Source organism: Zingiber officinale, chromosome 9B, assembly GCF_018446385.1.
Source record: "Zingiber officinale cultivar Zhangliang chromosome 9B, Zo_v1.1, whole genome shotgun sequence".
Classification (NCBI taxonomy): Eukaryota; Viridiplantae; Streptophyta; class Magnoliopsida; order Zingiberales; family Zingiberaceae; genus Zingiber; species Zingiber officinale.
The window spans coordinates 93,062,882-93,081,906 of record NC_056003.1 but is presented as its reverse complement, the minus strand read 5'-3'; the positions used below and the strand labels follow the sequence as shown (position 1 = coordinate 93,081,906).

General features: G+C 42.2%; 2 protein-coding genes across 2 annotated transcripts; both read right to left on the bottom strand.

The window, feature by feature from the left end:
* Positions 1-2,646: 2,646 nt before the first annotated feature.
* Positions 2,647-5,389, bottom strand: LOC122023161. The gene is made up of 2 exons (XM_042581248.1): positions 4,834-5,389; positions 2,647-2,819 (listed from the first exon to the last, which is right to left on the bottom strand). Exons 1-2 carry the CDS (start codon positions 5,387-5,389, stop codon positions 2,647-2,649), a joined length of 729 nt encoding a protein of 242 aa, XP_042437182.1.
* Positions 5,390-6,671: 1,282 nt separating this feature from the next.
* LOC122023924 (receptor-like protein kinase HSL1) lies at positions 6,672-10,140 on the bottom strand. Its single transcript, XM_042582358.1, has 2 exons — positions 7,394-10,140; positions 6,672-7,318 (listed from the first exon to the last, which is right to left on the bottom strand). Exons 1-2 carry the CDS (start codon positions 9,987-9,989, stop codon positions 6,930-6,932), a joined length of 2,985 nt encoding a protein of 994 aa, XP_042438292.1. The 5' UTR covers positions 9,990-10,140; the 3' UTR covers positions 6,672-6,929.
* Positions 10,141-19,025: the final 8,885 nt, after the last annotated feature.

Below are 19,025 nucleotides of genomic sequence, written 5' to 3'. Positions count from 1 at the left end.
TCAGTAATCAAATTTATGGCCAGAGTGGATTTGATGAGGATGTCATCTACATAGACTTCCACATTTCACCCTATTTGTTCCCGGAAGATCTTATCCATCATCCTTTGATAGGTAGCCCTGACATTCCTCAATCCAAAAGACATGACGATATAACAAAAGGTACCATCTGCCTTAATGAAGCTAACTTTCTCCTGATCTTCCTATGCCAGAGGGATCTAGTGGTATCCTTGATAAGCATCAAGCATGCAAATCCTTTCGCAGTCTGAGGTTGAGTCCACCATCTGATCAATCCTGGGCAGCGAGTAGCAGTCCTTGGGGCTGGCGCGGTTGAGATCTCGAAAGTCAATGCAGACTTTCCACTTATTGTTGGGTTTAGCTACCAGGATCACATTAGAAAGTCAGAATGAGAATTATACCTCTCTAATGTGACTTGCTTTCCTGAGCTGATCCACCTCATCTCGGATGATCTTATTTTGCTCGGCCGAGAAGTTCCTCTTCTTCTGCTTGACCGGTCGGGAATCAAGCAGAAGGTGCAATTTATACTCGGCCACCTCGGGCTTAACCCCAAGCAGCTCTTCAGGGGACCAAGCGAAATCATCCCTATTACGAGTCAAGCATTGGACCAGGTCCGTCTTGACTTCGATTGGCAGGTCGCTTGATATGCGGGTGAGGCTCTCCAGGCGTTCAGGATAGAGTTGGACCTCCTCCCAAGGGATGAGCTCCTCTCCTATAGGCAAAGGCTCCTCTTGAATGACGTGGATCCTGCTATCTTGGGTTCGCTGAGCCTTGCGAGCCTCCACCTTCACCATGTTAATGTAACACCTGCGAGAGACCAATTGCTCACCTCTAACTTACCCAACCTAGTCTCCCACAGGGAATTTGATCTTCTGATGAAAAGTGGAGACTGCCTCCCGGAACTTGTACAATGTCGGTCTCCCAAAGATGACGTTGTATGAGGATGACGAATCCACCATTATAAAGGTGCTCCTCCGTGTCCTCACCAAGGGCTCGCTACCCAAAGATATGACTAGCTTGATTTGGCCCATGAGTCGTACTTCATTACCGGTAAAATCATACAATGAAGTAGCCATGGGCTGGAGTTCACTAGCATCGATTTGCATGCTCTCGAATGCACTCTTGAACAACACATTGACATAGCTTCCGGTATCCACGAAAACTTTGGCCACGTGACTGATGGCAACAACGGTCTTGATTATTAGGGCATCGTCGTGAGGGTGCTCCAGCCCCTCCAGGTATTGTGGCCCAAAGATGATGATGGGTCCTGCAGCTTGCTCCCGGCTGCATCCTACAGCGTGTATCTCCAAGCGTCGCTCGTGAGACTTCCGAGCCCTAGTGGAGTCTCCATCTGTGGTCCCCCTAGAGATCATGTCAATCTCACGGATGGTCGTGTTTCCCCTGTTCTCCTCTTCTTGGGCTTCCCCGGGCTCCTTGGTTGCGACCGGGCTACTGATTTCCTTGTCCCACATTGTCGGGCATGGGTCTACCAGACTGACCTGCCACGGGTTGTTGGCTGGCCAGTATCCTCTGTTGAATCTTGGATGCGATCTCAAGTGGAGGCAGACCCAGCTCAGCTATGTGCCGAGAGTCTCGGGCGAACTGGAAGCAATCACTGGTGGCATAGGTGTGAGACCTATGGTAAGTGCAGTAACGCGACCCCCACGGTTCAGGCCTTTGGGCTTGGACAACTGTCACACGTTGGGTCGGCCTGGGATCCTGACTAGGAGGGAAAGGTGATCGGGCATCCCGAGTGCGTGGAAGAGGCTGAGCTGGTCGTTGGGGTGGCCTCTTCTCTGGTTTGTTGGCGGGAGTAGGCGCCTTGTCCGCCTTCTGCCGAGCCGCTTGAGCCTCTTCTACGTTGATATAGCTAGCGGCCTTCCCGAGCATCTCATCAAAGCTCTTCACGGGGTCTCGAATGAGATCTCAGAAGAACTCCCCCTTTACTAGTCTATAAGAGAAGGCGTTCATCAATATTTCCGAGGTAGCGAATGAGACGTCCTGAGCCACTTGATTGAAGCACTTGATATAGCTCCTCAAGGGCTCGATCGGCCCTTGCTTGAGGGCGAAGAGACAGTGGTCTGTCTTCTGGTACTTCCTGCTATTGGCGAAGTGGCACAGGAAGACAATTTTGAAGTCATGGAAACAAGTGATGGACTCATTCGACAATCCATCAAACCATTTCTGTACCGAGTCAGATAGAGTATTCAAGAACACCCAGCACTTAATAGCGTCGCTGTATTGATGCAACAACACAATGTTCCGGAACTTGCGGAGATGATCCTCTGGATCCTTGCTACCATCATACTCTCCAATGGCCGAGGGTTTGTACCCCTTCGGTAGCTTCTCCTCTAGTACCTTTAGAGAGAAAGGCACTTGCTCATCAGGTTCCCCTCGGGACTCCTCCCTGAGGACTATAACTTTCCCCTTCTTTGAGTCCCTGGGCAAGGAGCTTTCTGCCATAGAAGTATGCGGTTGCTCTTTCTTATTATAATAATTCGGACCCTTGTGATAATAGTCTGGGCCAGGTTCTCGAAAGAAGACCGAGGGGAACTCCTAAGGTTGTTTCCTCTTAGACCCTCTATCAGAAACATGAGTCTGGTCCTTAGAAACTGGCGGTATTTTATACGGTCACAAAGCAGTGGTCTGATTTTCGGAAGTCGCTCGCCTCTTAGCCTCCTTGAAGAGCTCGTATTCTCCTGCCATCATATTCACGTTGATCCGCCCGGTGTCCTCCATCTTCAAGTTCCAGAACAGGTGAAGAAAGTTCTCACAGATGCCGTCAAATTGATCCTGTCTGGAATCTGAGTCGGATGAAGGTCGGATGAGCTGTTACTAGGGTTGACAGAGGGATGACTGGGACACCATTCTCGTATGCGCCTATAAGGATGGGCCCCCACATGGCGCTGACGGACGATGATGACTGAGCCGGCGGTACTTGAGCTCTGCGCACACTCAGACAAGCACACGGACGTTAGAGGCCAGAAATTAGGGAAAAAATCCTCGGAGCAGACCCTCCGATGCTCAAGTCAAGTACTTTTTTCTCCAGAAGAACAGTATACGAAGGAGAAAGAAAAGTATAAGACAAGTTTGAATGTGCGAGAGAGCGTACCTACGCAAGGGAGAGGACCTCCCTTTTTATATGACAATGCGTACCTCTGGAGGCTGACCGATGTCAGAGAATGTCGGGTGTCAGATCCTGTCGAGTGATGGAGGACACGTGGCATCCTCTTGTAGGCTGAAGGAAGCTTCCATTCACAGATGACCGCAGACCGTTGAAATATTCTCTGACACACAACAGTTATTTTCTAACAGACGGTTACGATTCTCTAACCCTGTTGTCATATAGTGTCTTCTGTCCCGATCAGATATGAATAGAGCAGCTCGGGATGATCAGTCGGATATAACACTTGGCCTAAACCTTGGGGGCCGGGAGCTATGTAAAGATCGTCCAAGAGCCGACCGGGAGTTATCTTACTGAGAGAACTAGGCCTAGATATAACCATGTTATGAGAGCCCGACCAGTTAGATCCATGTCAGATATCACCCCGACTGTCTACCAAGTCTTAGACCAAGATGTCTCAGATCTAGAGTCTTGGCCCGTGAGAATCCGTCTGGAAATCATATTGCTGACATCGCTACACAATCCTATTTCTTTTTTCTATATCTATTGACTAACATATCATCCTAATTTCTGACTGTCTTCTTAATTTCTGATTATCATTTTTTTTTTTAATTATCTAATTTTATCGGATCTTATCATTATCATTTATGTATCGTATCAGACAAGATGAATAAAGAACACACATACCGGACAAAAAGACGTTACACAAATCCAGCGCTTGCCACCGCAAGACAGACACAGAATACAAAAGCCTTGGCGGTGATGACAGCAGCAGCGAGCTGCCTCTGATTGCGTGCAAGGGAAGTGGCGCTGTGCATTTTGATCTCACAGAACACCCTCAGATGTTCACTTTTATTTAAGAAACTAACACTAGTAAAAAAAAAAAAAAAGTCTTTCTAGATTCTCTGCGATCGCATGGCGTCGGTCGAAGGTAACCCTGAATTATTTAATCGATTAAAACTCCAGATGTCACGGCAGCAGTGGAGCATCTGACCAACAGCCAATTGCTGAGGCTGCTAAATCGAAAAATAATTGGACCACTGATAATAACTAATCGAAGAACATGCACACTGTTTGGTTGATGAAATGTGGCAATATGCGGGGTTGTGTTGGGTAGGACTTGGATAGAAGGAGGTAGCTAGGTAATAAAAAAAATAGATCTTAACGGTCTTTAAACGGCGCACAATATGGACATGAATAAGCTAGCCGTCTCAAGCTCTCTGGGCCTCCGGCGACGTACCTCCTCCACTGTCCCCTTCGCCCTTCCCTGTCGCCACTTTAATCATCAATACCACTCGCCAATCGCAGCCTGCTCTGTTCATGGATGTAATGGTCCTTTACTGCACGGCACAGCCACCACCCTAACCACACCACGCAGGACAAAGCTACTCTCCTGCTCTACGCACGTGAGCTCCCAGTTCTTTGCGGAGGCATCGCAGTATTGTGAGATTAAAAAAACAAAAATCCCGGCCTGGCCTGCCCTGCCCATTCTTACCTTATTCATTGCTCAACCTTTACCAGGTCCCCCTCCATGTTATTCTCAGATAGTGATGGATCCAGAGAAAAATTTAGAAGGGTGTTTAAAGAAAGACTAAAAAAAAAATTTATTATCAAATAAATATATTAAAAGATAACAGTACTAAATATAGATATAAAAATATGTGCATACCAATAAAGTAATTATTTTTTAATACTTGAACCACCAGCATCAGATCTAGACATACAAACAAGAGGAGGCAACTGGATCCTACGAGTGCTCATCTGTTGAAAATGCTGTAAAATTTGTTCATTTTCAATTGTAGCAAAAATGTCCTTCTCGATGTATACTACCAAACTGTCATTCATCCACTCATCCCCCATCCTATTACGCAAATCAGTCTTGATAATTTTCATCGCAGAAAAAACTCTTTCAACAGAAGCAGTTGCAACTGGTAAAACTAATGCTAACTCGATCAAACGATATACCAATGGAAAAATTGTATTCTTCCCCGTTTCAACCATCTTTTTAGCAAGACTTCCCAAATCTTTAGTCATAGAAAATTCACCTCGTACATTTTGAATGTAAGTCTCAAGTTGGTCCTCAAGTATTGCACGATCAGTCAATGAAAAGTCCTCCGGATAAAGTTCAGCAAGGTGGAGTAGCTTACCAATATCAAATTGAGAAAAAGAGTCCTTTGGATCTAAGCAAGCAATGCAAGTAAGTACCTCCGTACTTGATTCTGAAAACCGATTACTCATCTCTTGAACCATCATATCAAGAACCTAATATTATAACAGTAAAAAATGAATAAAAAACATTATTAGAAAATTAAAATTCAAAAAAATATTTAAAAATAATACCTGATAAAAAATTTCAACACGATAGTGATGAAAATTAATAATTATTTGTCCATTACATCTGCTGTGATCACGAATTCTCATATTTTCTTCCATATTCGATACTGTCTCATATCAGTGATTCATTTTATGTTCAAATTTTCTCCTTTCTTTTCCGTAGTTGTTCCCGTCGTATATAGCGTTTGCTATGTTGGCAGAGTCATCGAGAGAAAGGAAAAGAGAGCGAATTAATTCCTTTTATAAAATACCTCTCCTTGAGATGATTTCAAGCTAGTCTCCGCTTGATATAAAATATCAGATGTGGAACTGATACCTTTCTTCTTCAGATTTTGATTGTAAGAGGTTCAGTAAGCAAGGTGTCACATCATAGCGTCAAAAGATCATATCATCCATGTTCTGTACTAGAAGACCACATGGATCATGCTGTCGATGAGGTCATTTTAGGAGAAGAGTTATGATATTCATTTAAAAAATTCATTTAGAAAATTCTTATAAAGATGGGATCATCATTTTACTTTTTATAAGTTCCATCATTTATGTATCTATCCTTAAAAATTTTCTAGATGAATATCATTTCTCTTATGATAAGAGCTATGATATTCATCTAGAAAATTCTTAAAGATAGACATATAAAAATGAGATCAATGATTTTATTTTTTATGGGTCCCATCATTTATGTGTCTATCTTTAAAAATTTTTTAAGTGAATATTATTTCTCTTATGATAAGAGCTATGATAATTCATGTGTAATTTTAGCCCACGTGTTGTCTCATGTGCAATTGCCTAGTAAAATTTGACGTGTTAAGGGAAGAGGCAATAAAGTCGTAGGAAACTTCTGGAGAGAGTCTGCCGTTATTGTAAAGACTCCTCGGGAGAAATTAACAACTTGACGGGTTAAATTGGCTCGAGGAGTCTATATTGACTATGTTGACCCGTCAGATGGATCCGTTTTAATGCTGAAGTTTTAACAATATATATCTTATTTTTTTAAAAAAATTAATAATTAATGCCTGCATTATTATTTGATTAAATTTGCGACACTTGACCGCGAACACAAGGACTCTTGCGCCGCCCTTCCCGCCCAGCGCCTGCTAGCCCCCGCTAATAACGCAACGTATGAGTAAATGCAAGGTAGCAGAGATATCTCCGGAATATTTTTACACAGCGATCACGGGCAGCACGTTGGAATTTAAAATTGAACATAACCAAACGCAATCCAATTATTATACTGCAACAGCAACAGACGGAGCTGAGCACCCTTCGACCGTATGCATGCGGTCCATTGTCAATCCACCGTCCGCCAACAGAAATTACAGAGTGCCAATTCACTCGTTTAATGTTTCAGTCATCCTCCCGTTTATCATTTCCCAGTCGCAATTCGCAAATGGCTAGATGGCACCATCAGAGCAAGAAACAGGCATAAAAAAGCCTGTGATACAGGCAGATTTCCATTTTATACATTATTTCCGAAGTCGGAATTATCTTCTGAGTAGTACGGCGATAGTTTACCGTCCTTCTCGCTCTTGTGTTTGATTTCTGGACAAACTTCTCGCAGCATCTTGACGACCCTTCTCATGGAGGGGCGGTTGATCGGGAGAGAACTGGTGCAGAGCAAGCCAACGCGGAGAACCTTGCCGATCTCCTCTTTGCGTGACACCTCGAGCTTTGGATCGATAACGAACTCCACTCCCTTCTGATCGACGCTGCTGGATACCCACCTCACCAAGTCCTTTTCTCCGAGCTCGGGATCAACTGGGAGTTTGCCAGTCACTAGTTCGAGAATGACCACGCCGAAGCTGTATATGTCGCTCTTCTCGTTGACTCGGAGCGTGTAAGCGTACTCTGCAGCAGAAATTATCATCAGCATACTATCCAATATAACCTCGAACGAACGACAGAATCAAAGGATAACCAAACCTGGGGCGATGTATCCACAAGAGCCAGCAATCATGGACATAGATTTTGGGCCCTTCCCGATCATCTCCACGGCTTTGGCAACCCCGAAATCTGCCACTTTCGCTCCATATTCTCCGTCCAAAAGGATGTTATTGGATTTCACATCTCTGTGCACGATTGGGGGCATGCAGTCGTGGTGTAGATAAGCAAGCCCCTCTGCTGCATCGAGCGCTATCTTATACCGCATCGCCCAGTCCAAAAGCCCTCCTTTGCTGCTGTGCAGCAAGTCTCCTAAGCTCCCGTTAGGCATGTACTCGTACACCAGAAGCTTGCAGTCTCTTTGGCTGCAGCAGCACCAGAGCTTCACGATGTTCTTATGCCGGATCTTCCCCAGGGTAGCAACCTCTGCCTCGAAGCCATCGTCATCGGATTGCTTTGCATTCTCAACATCCTTTGAAGATCCCCACAGCTTCTTCACTGCAACAGTCTCTCCGTCGCTGAGGATGGCCTTGTAAACTTTCCCTGAACCTCCACGGCCGATCACGTTATCCTCGTCGAGGCAATCCAAGATCTCGAACTCACTGAATCCTAATTTGTGGAACGAAGTCAGTGTCCATTTGGACTTCTCCATCACCTGCTTCTTCTTGTGGTACTTGAGATATCGCCACGAAAACCAAGCGACTCCGACGACAAAGATCAAGGAAGCAGTGATGAAGATGGAGCGAAGCAACCACACGGAGCTATGATGATACCTCCTGCCATGCGAAACAGGGCATAGCCCAGATATGTCCTTACAGAGTCCAGGGTTGCCGAGGAAGCTGTCCCGGTAGGCTTCCCTGGCGAAAAGAGGTGGGAGAGCGCCGGAGAGGTCGTTGTTCGATAAGTTTAATTCATTGAGCTTCAAGTTCTGCAATTGGATGGGAACCTCTCCCGTGAGGTTATTACCGGAGAGGTCAAGGTAGTTGAGCACCGGGAGGTTGCCAAGCTCTGGAGGTATCCCGCCAGAGAACGCATTGTCGGCGAGATTCAGTTCGCTGAGCTTCGTCCACGACTGGACCCCTCGAAGTACCTCGCCGGAAAGGAGATTGTGATGGAGGTCGAGCTGCCCAAGCTCTTCGAGATTCCCAAGGGACGCCGGAAGCGGACCGGAGAGACGGTTGTTGGAGGCAGAAAACTCGTATAACTTTGAAAGTGCTCCGATTTCCGCCGGGATGTTTCCGGTGAACTGGTTGTTGTCGAGGACGATCTTGGAGAGATTCGCTCCGTTTGCAATGATCGGAGAGATCCCACCGGAAAATGAATTGCCACTGAGCTCGAGCAGCCAGAGGTGCGGCAAGCCCCAGAATCCGGAAGGGACTTTGCCGGATAGCAGGTTGTTCCTGAGGCGGACGCGGGAGAGGGTTCGACACCGGCTCAGACTAACCGGGAGGCCGCCGGAGAACATGTTGTCGATCAAGAGCAGCTGCTCGAGCACCCCCCGGTCGCAGATGCTGGGAGGGATCTCGCCGGAGAGCAAGTTGTCCGACAGATCGAGGAGTGTGAGCGGCGAATTCTTTCCCAACTCCGGCGGGAGCGAGCCGTTGAGCCGGTTGGCAAACAGCCGCACTTCGACAAGGCTGGTGGACAGCGCGACAGCGGTGGGGACGCCGCCGGTGAGGCGGTTAGCGTAGATATGGAGGCTTTCGAGCCGGGGGCCATCGAATAGGTCATCCGGAAGCGGCCCCTCGAGGAGATTCATCGACGCATCGAAACGGACCAGAGAACTAAGATTGCCAAACCCTAGCGGGATCGGGCCGGAGAGCGAGTTGTTGTAGAGCTCCATCTGGACGACGTCGGAGAGGTTGACCAACGTCGCCGGGATGCGGCCGGAAAGCGCGTTGTTGGACAGGTCGAGGTCTAGGAGCTTGGAGAGCCGGCCGAGGGAGCGCGGGATTTCGCCGACGAGGCCGCATCCGGCGAGCCAAAGCACCTCCAGCGAGGCGAGGTCGGATAGGGAGGAGGGTATGCTGCCGGGAGCAAAGGGATTGTAAGAGAGGTTAAGCTGGCGGAGGGTGGTGAGGTTGCCGAGGAAATCCGGGACACCGCCGGTGAGGAGATTAGCAACGAGCGACAAAGACTCGATCCGTCGGAACCGCCCGAACGACGGCGGAATTTCACCAGAGAAGTTGTTGCCGCTGACGTCGAGGTAAGTGAGCGCCGGCAAGTCGGCGAGCGCGTCGGGGAGGCGACCGACGAGGAGGTTCTGGGAGAGGTCGAGGTGGGCGAGCGCAGCACAGGCGGCGAGGGCGGCATCGGAGAGAGAGGAGTTGATGTAGTTGAAGGAGAGGGAAAGGAACGCAAGGACAGGGAGGCGGCATAGGGCCGACGGGAAGGGCCCGACGAGGCTGAAGTTGGTGAGGTCGACGGTGGCCACCCTGCCGCCGGAGCAACCGACGCCGGTCCAGTTACAAGGGGTCTCATCGCCGGCACCGACCTCCCAGTTAGAGAGGGCATTGGACGGGTCTTCGAGCCCTCTTTTGACCTCCAAAAGCACACTGCTTTCGTGGTTCAAGCCAAAGGAGAACCAGCAGAGCTGCAACAAAACAATAGCAGCAGCAGAAGCGGCAGCAACTGCCATGGCCAGGAATCGGACTTATTCACGAACGAAGCCAAAGCGGAGGCAGCTTCCTGCACTTCCTTCCCATTTCAACACCGATCACAGATCGAAAGGAAGAGGAATTGGAGGAAGGAGGCATTGCATGAAGGGCGTGGCACTCAGCTCATGCACGATGAGTGGAGAAATGGAAAGCGCCTGTGTTTTTAAAGCCTCTCTTAGCTGTAACAGGGTGGGTCCGTTTGGAAACATAACAGTGGTGCATCAGGGGACCGTCACACAACAACCATTTTGAACAGCGTGTGTGCCGTGTCAATGCGGCTCTCTGGTAGATTTCTTATAAGGCATCTGTGGTTCTTTGAATCGAACATCAGACTATTGCATAAATAAAAAATTCCCTTCTGGTATGAAATTACTCCTTACGTGGAATCTAATTTATGCTGGCTGGATTCTCCTGTGATTCCTAGCAGTAGACAAACTATGTGGTCACAACATGGTACCATGAGGCTAGATCTATCAGGCTCTTGATTTTTAAAAGCAAACCTCACTAAAAGCTAAACATGTGGAGTGTGCTATGAGTATTTTTGGTATCACCGAACACTTGTTTGTTCAAGTTTGCTCCTTCTTTGCTGCCTATCTCAATGGCCTGTGATCGCAATGCACCATGTGAAATTGGATAAACTAATGAGTTGTATCTTATCTCGTGCTTTAACAATTATAATTTACCTTGCTCGTGTGACAGATGCCGTGACTGCTGCAGACTACTCCCATACTTCCTCAAGCCTAAGGGTGTCAATTCGGGTGGGTCGGGTCGGGTTGGGTCGGGTTAATTTTTTTTTTTTTTTTATAACCCAACCCGAACCCGACCCGAACCTGAATTCAACCCGAAACTCCTAAACCCGAACCCGAACCCGCCCAACCCGCCCAACCCGAACCCAACCCGTGTAACCCGAAAATTCGATTCAAAATGACTTTTTGGAGCTATTTTCCCTATAATTCTTCACTTTTATCTCAATATTTCATTATTATCATACTAACTTGATATTAATATACATAAAACATCTTAATTTTCAAAATAAAATTTGATTTAACCCTAAAAAAACCCTCCAACCCGAACCCGACCCGAACCCGAAAATGTCCAACCCGAACCTGATTTTTTTCGGGTCGATTCGGGTTGGGTCGTCGGGTCGGGTTCATTTTTGACACCCCTACTCAAGCCCCCCAAGAACACGGAGAAGAAAAGGATTGTGCAACGACAAGAAGTTTAGTTATAAACTCATGAAAATGTTCATTCAATAACCTTAATTATTTGCTTGCTTCTTCAAAGGTCTATTGGCTATTGTTCCGGTAACAGGAGCTCGACTACAACTGGACCCCATGAATTTTTTTTACCATCCTCTGCTAAAGAGAGAAGATATTGAACTCAAAATCTACTCCAGATCCCAGCAGAAAAGAGGCAGGACATCCTCGTTATCAAGGAAGCCTGTCGCTCTATGTATATTTTAATATTGAGATCCAGTCAAGCTGTCATTATTCAATTTCTTGAAAAGTGTTCCATCTCATGGAGGCTGCAGAGCATAGGCCAGTCTATGAGCTGGGGGCATCGAAAAAGATGAAAACAGAGCGTTCAGAAAATAAGCTGGTGAAGGAGGAACGAGTTTGGCTGGAGGGAGGGATTGCCGTTGCCATTGCTATTGCTATTGCTAGGTTCGACATCTGTCGCCCAACATTTACTGTTGTCTCAGTTGGGCATTGAAGGGATGGGACGTCTCACCAAATGCATCTCGGTGCTGTCTCATGTTCAACGCGAATAAATGCGTTGTTGAAGATGAAGCAGAATGTGGTGGGGGTTGGAAAAAACCTATTATATTTCAGTGAAAAATGAGTGCCCCTGGCCTTTCTCCTACTTGTTTGACAATCAAATTCAACCGTCTTTTTCTCTGAAAGAGTGTTTTGTACATGTTTCTAAACAAATTTCAATTGCTGGACAAGGCATTAATGGGACTCAATTGAGTGGAATGAGTGCCACCACCTGAAGGCAAGGGGAATATCCCTATGTCTTAGAGCTGCATCAATCTGCCTGCTGTTTCTTCGCTTTTTGCATTAAAATGGGCCAACCTTAATCAATTGAGAAAGCAATTTCATATATCTATATTTCTTCATACTGATAATGATCACCATCATGAGAAATGAAAGCTTTGGTTCATCGCTCCATCTTTGTATTTTAGATCAAACGGTTAGCCCGACCCAGGATATCATTGCAATTTGAAAGAGATGTTGGAACTTGGAAGTGGGAAAGAGCTCCCACGAGTATTTGGACAACTCATGGAAGTATGATGGCTTGTTCCCCTTTATTGGTGTTTGCTCAAAATCATGCCTTGCCTTTCCGTAGTTTTATGCTTTGCCTTTTGATCTTTGCCATTGGGAAACCAAGGACCATGGCCAAGGCATGATGAGCACAACATGAGAGGGTCAGACCCATCGACAATTTATATTGCTATTGATCTGGTAAAGCCTTTTTTTTGTATTAGTTTGGGAAAAGAGAAATTAGGGTACTAAACTTCTTGATGTTCGAGATTGTTTGATAAAGTAACCAAACCAAGTCAAGTTGAATCTAAAATGAATTAAATCATTAAAATGATTATTCAAATTTCCTTTTATTTCTTTTTATGAGCTTGAGCTTAATTTAAATTTGACTTGAATTTAATTGAAAATGACTTTGTTCGTGAATATTATTCATAAATATTATTGACGAATAGTTCACGATCTTTATTCATGAACATTAATGAACTAAATATATATATGTTTAAATTTATTAATTTAGTTTAATTAGTTGTTCAAGTTTCATAGTTTGAAAATTTTACAATTTTAACTTTATTTTATTAATTATTAAGTTTATAATACATATTTGTTTACCCATTTTTATTTTTTTATTTATTTAACATGTTGATGAGTATTTTATTAATGAACATGATTCACAAGTTTTGTTCGTGAATGTTATTTATGAACATTGTTCACAAATAGTTTACAATCTTTAGTCATGAACATTAACGAGTTGCATGCACTTATGTGTTCAAATTTATTTATTTAATTTAATAAGTTATTCAAACTTGTTCATTTAATTAATTTTATGTGTATTGAACGAATATAAATAAACTCTTATTAAGTTGTACATCAAATTTGATCATAAATGTTTGTTTCATTCACTGCTTTAGAAGAAAAAGGTATAAATGTCACAAAGTAGCATGTGATAAGAGATTCAAAGTTGTGATATGGGATCCCACATGAAGAGTTTCTTTTGGGAGAAAAATAAAAGACCTTTTGGAATGTTCCCTAAAGTGCAATTGATGTGTACTTAATAAGAAAAAAAAAGGCACATCAAATTTGGTAAAGAAACCTAATCAATTATGATTCGCAATGGACTTGCACAAGGTGTGCGTCACCCATTTGGATAAAGACATGATAGCACCACTACAATATTTCATCATAGTAGAGACAAGGTGATCCCTTCTCCCCTTTGTTGTTTGGACTATGTCTAGCGGTTTTCTCTCGTTCATTGAAAGGAATCTTAGAACAACCCGCTTTTCATTATTATCCTATGAGTACGGATGTCCAACTCACGCATTTGACATATATTGATGACCTCCTATTATTTGCAAGGACGGATACTTCGACATTGAACCTAATTATGGGTTGTTTAAAGGATTTTGGAGACATGATCGACCTTAGAGCAAACCCACTAAAATCTAACTTATATATGACCAGAGTTGATAACCATATGCGTGAGCAGCTTCTTCACATTACAGGATTTCAACAAGATTCTTTTCCTTTTCGATATCTTGACATTCCATTGGCTATAAAGAGATTATGCATTGTGAATTATGGGGCACTTCTTTAATCAATAACAAAGAGGGTAACATCTTGTTCGAAGCAAACTTTTTCACATGTTGGCCAGTTAGAACTGTTGAGATTAGTCCTTCAAGGCGTTGAATGTTATTGGCTATTTATACTTTCAATGCCTAGTGGGGTAATTGACAAGATTTATGATATTTCTTGCTCTTTCGTTTGGTTTATAGAGCATCCGTCAATCTCTTGGGCAAGCATACGTTTACCAAAGAAAGAGGGAGAATATGGTTTTAGTGAATTAGAAGCATGGAACACCGCTCTCCTATGTCGAGATTTATGGAACATTCACAATTGAATAGATTCTCTTTGGATATGGTGGGTTTATCACAATTACCTTCAAGACGTGGATTTTTAGCATTGTAAGAGTAAGTATTCAGATTCCCCTCTTATTAAACATTTATTACAAATTCACAATAAACTCTTGGAGCTTACAAGTTTGATAGGTGCAACAAACATGAAATTTATTGAATAGTTTGTGAGTGAAAGCAATGGTATTGCGTTAGCTTATGAGTTTTTCGGCCCTAAAAGATCCAAAGTCCTTTGGTATTCGATTGTATTGAAACCTTACATACTGCCCAAGTATCAATTTACTTTTTGGCTACTTGTGCACGGGAAGTTAAGGACAACGGTTAGACTACTGTACGAATCTTACAAGCTTTGTGCCTCATGAGACCAATGCTCATATTTTCTTTGATTGCACTATTACCCAATCAGTTTGGGACAAGAGAGATGGGTGGATATTAGAATTGATATCACAGATATGAATGGATTGTTCCAAGTTTTCAGAAGGCACTACAAAGGGAGCAGTCGTCATATCAAGGCATGCTACCTTGTTATGTCTTCTATGATTTATTGTTTATGGGATACATGTAATAGAAGTCATTTTGATAGTATTGTCCTATGTATTGAGAGAATGTTCCATAAAGTCCAAATATATGTCTAGCGCATTATAGACATCTAGTAATTGTACAGTATTGATTTTGATAGCATAATATATTTACCTTCCCTGGAAAAAAAGCAAATTTTACTTTTTCCATTAAAAAATAACTTTCCTTCATAGTTGGTTTTGTGACTATGTGTACTATGTTTTACTTTAATGGTTTTATCTTCTCTTGAGGTTTTTAAGTTAATCTAGGGCTTAATTGATACTGAGTTTGGATACAAGAACACTTTGTAATGTGCTTGGTTAATTAAATGGATGCTAATTGTAGGATCCATATAGATAATCTCATACTGGAATTTATTGAGCTGTTAGCTCAATTTTTGGGGTGGCCCAATTAACTAGTTTAGAATCTAACATGACCAAATTAGTTAAAATTCAATGTGAATTGTAATTTTTAAATTTTATTGATTTATATATATTTTTTAAAGGAAACAATAAAATGATATAAATTCTACTATAATCTACCTAATTTATAATTTAAAAATATAAAAAATACCTTTAAAGAGGATATAGATATAATTTTAAAAGTTAATTATTTTTAATAGAAGTAAGTATAGATAATAATCCGAAAGGTAATTAGTAATTAGTAATTAGTGAGTGTCATGTGAATAAAAGAAGTTGATGATCCTGCTGAGATGGTGGATCCAACAAAGAAAAAAATCTAAGTCGATCCCTGACTTCTGGGATGTGCACCACGACTTCTTGGGTGCACCCTGACTTCTTGGGCATACTCCGACTCAGCGTCCTAACTCATTATCTCCCATCTCCTTGGCAACTCCACTTGGAATGCAAGACTATTTCTGGAAAAGGATAATCATCGCGTAAATCTTGGATTATTTCAAGAAAAGAATAATCATCACACAAATATCAAATTATTAAAGCGACATGAATAAGTCTTGGATTATTTAAGAAATTAAATAATGATAACGTGAGGATCAAAACGGAAAGAAAAAGTTTGTCGTCTCCCTATAAAAGGCAGCCCATTCCAACATCAAGGTATATGCACATATATGTCTAAAACCTAATATTTCTTTTTTCCTCCTTCATCCTCTAACTTGAGCATCGGAGTGGCTGTGCCGGAAAACCTCCTGACCGTCATTCTAAACTTTTTTCCCCTCTTATTTGCTATCGTTTGGGCTCGCAGAACCACACCATTCTTGTTGTCATCAAGCGATTGATGATTAAGTTGACAACAGAGTCAACTCACCGGTGATTCACTCATCAACGTTCGCAGGCAGGATCAAATTGGCGCCAGCTGTAGTTAAACTAAGTTAAAGACCTAAATTGGAATGTTAAAATGGATGATGTCGGAATACCTAACATCATCTCTATGGTAACAGAGGATTTCGACAAATTTGTACTGGTGACGGTGCAAGCGGTATTAAAAGGGCAATCCTTGCTAGGGCTGTAAATGTATTAAGTGTTCATAAACAAACTTTATGTTCATCTTGGTAAGAGTTTATTTATGTTCGTTCAATATACACAAGATCAATTAAATAAACAAGCTTGAACAACTTGTTAAACTAAATAAACAAACTTGAACATATATGTGTTCAACCCATTAACATTTGTGAACATTGTTCATTATCAATATGCTAAATAAACAATAAAGAAAAATAAAATAAACAAATAAGTTTGAATAACCAAGCTAAATAATCAATCAAACAATTAAAAGTTTTAAACAATCAAACAAGCTTGAATTGAGAGCTCGATAATATCTAAACAAACCAAACTCGAACCAAGCTCAAGCCAAACTTGAATTGAGATCTTGATAACATCTAATTGAACCAAGTTCAAGCCAAGCTTCAAACAAACTCAAACTCATAAAAAATAAATCAAGCCAAGCTTGAACAATTATTTCAAAAGCTTGGTTCATTTTAAGCTCGGCTTAACTCGATTACCTTATCAAACAAGCTTGAACACCCTAAAGCTCAGCTCAGCTCGGCTCGGCTCGGCTCATTTACAGTCCTAATCCTCGTATCCTCCAACGATAATCAATTCCTCAATCGAGCCATGCCTTGATTGGTTTAAGAAACACCAGCACACAGAAGGTACCTTGGCCTACGGGAATGCCACAGACTGTTTCTCCTGTACTAAAAGGTATGTCTGTCGTGAGAGAACATTCTGTGGAGTCTTCCAGTGAAACCCCTCATCAGGAATTTCTAAGGAAAAGTTCCTTGAATCTGGTGGAATAAAAGATGCTCGAGGCTCTTCGTTTTTGAAGAACATCCTCCAAGATGAGTTTCCAAGGTACTTTTAGATATTGTAGATAGAGGAATATAATAGTACTACCGATTCCGAGGATCACATTTATAAATTTGAGAATGCTTCTTTGTTATATCAGTATACAGATAATGTCAAATGTCAAGTTTTCTTGACCACGCTCTCGAGCTCGGCGTAGAGATAGTTTAGTCAACTCCCTGCTTCTTCTATTCAAACTTTTAAGGAGTTTAAAGCTGTGTTCATGGAACAGTTTGAAACCAGTAGAAAATATCAAAAAATGTCTCATGATTTGTTCGGTCTTAGGTAGAAATTCAAAGAACACTTAAAAGAATATTTGTATCAATTTAATCAAGTGACCATGGATGCTCTATCAGCTACCCCAGAGGTATAGGTCAGTGCATTCTCGCAAGGTTTAGTTGATAGAGATTTTTTCATATCTTTTGTAAAAAAAAGTCCGGAGCTAATTTTGAATTACAAGTTCGAGCACTTAAATATATTTAAGTTGAGGAAGCTCAGTCTACAAAATGAAAAAAAAACTCCAACTCCATCTCCCGTGCCCACTCATCTAAATCGTAGAACTCCTCCTCCGCCCTTGTGAAATAGGGAGTTCACAAATCGGAGGGAGGAAAAGTAGTACAGGCAATAGAAGTAGCCTCGACTCCCACTCCCAAATCTGATCGAGGGCCCCCAAGGGTGACTCAATATTGTGCTTACCATCAATCAAGTACTTACTCTACTCGGGACTGCCAACAATATGCATTGGAATTAAAGTGAGTAGCTAACAGCAGAATGCCAATCAAAGTTGGCTTAACAAAAGAAAATCTTTTGAGCCTTACAAAGTTCGTCGCTATCATGATGTTGATATTGATTGACCCACAAGTTAGCGACCCTATTCTCCCTCAAAGGAATCCTGACATTCCTCCTGTTATATTTGAGAGATTTTCTAAGACAATCGTCTTATGATATGTACTATTTATTGGATAAATAGAGATGCATTATTTGAATGTACATATTTTATGCATATGATTGGATCCTAAACTCATTTATTGAATATCCGCAATATGATTGAGAGAACTTGTGATTGGATCATAATTAGTTAGCATCTCTACATATGTAATTATAAATGTATTAAAATATTAGATCATCGATTATGTGAGACAAGTATACGTTATACTTTTTGGTTTACCTGAGCAGTTGTTCCTCATTGGCTAAAGACATTGGGATGTTGAGAGTTAAACATGGATACTAGTTAAGAGTAAATAGTTCATTGGAGTAACTTGCCATGAGATTTCATATGGTCTTATATATATGTGGATATGTCAATCAACATCTCATTACAGCTTAAGTGCGAGTTTCCTTCAACTTGAGGTATGCAAGTCATCTTAGTCATAGAGAATTATACTTTGACATATTAAGCAAGAATCTCCATATAAATATGGATACGGGGTGATTGGATATAAGTAAAAGTGTCCAAAGGTGTTTAGATAGCTCATAGAAGACTCACCCCTCTTTGCCAAAGGAGATGTATACCCTAGGACCGCTTGTTAGAATTGTTACTCGAAGTTTTTGGCCAAAGCATTATATGTCAAGAGTATGATACTCTTGGGCACATATCTAAGTAGTTTAAATCCATAGTACGAGGAAGTATTACTTGGACTACGTGTGACGTAGTTAGCCTAATGGGGATTGACATATAGATCATGTCCTGAACCAAGTGGATATAAGACGTATGAAAGAAAAGAGACACGATTTATTATAGCTACTGAAGAGTTCAGAAAGTGGTTCTAAGATCAACCGTTGATTTTTCGGCCAATTAGAGATCATGATATACTACTAGATGTGACTCATGATTTATTCATAATTAATGGTTAATTTCGAATGATGAACATAATTAGGAACCTATTGGGTCACACACATTATAAGTTTATCCGAAAGACTTAAAATGAGTTTGAGAATTAAATTCTTAGATCGAGAGAGATTAAGTTTGG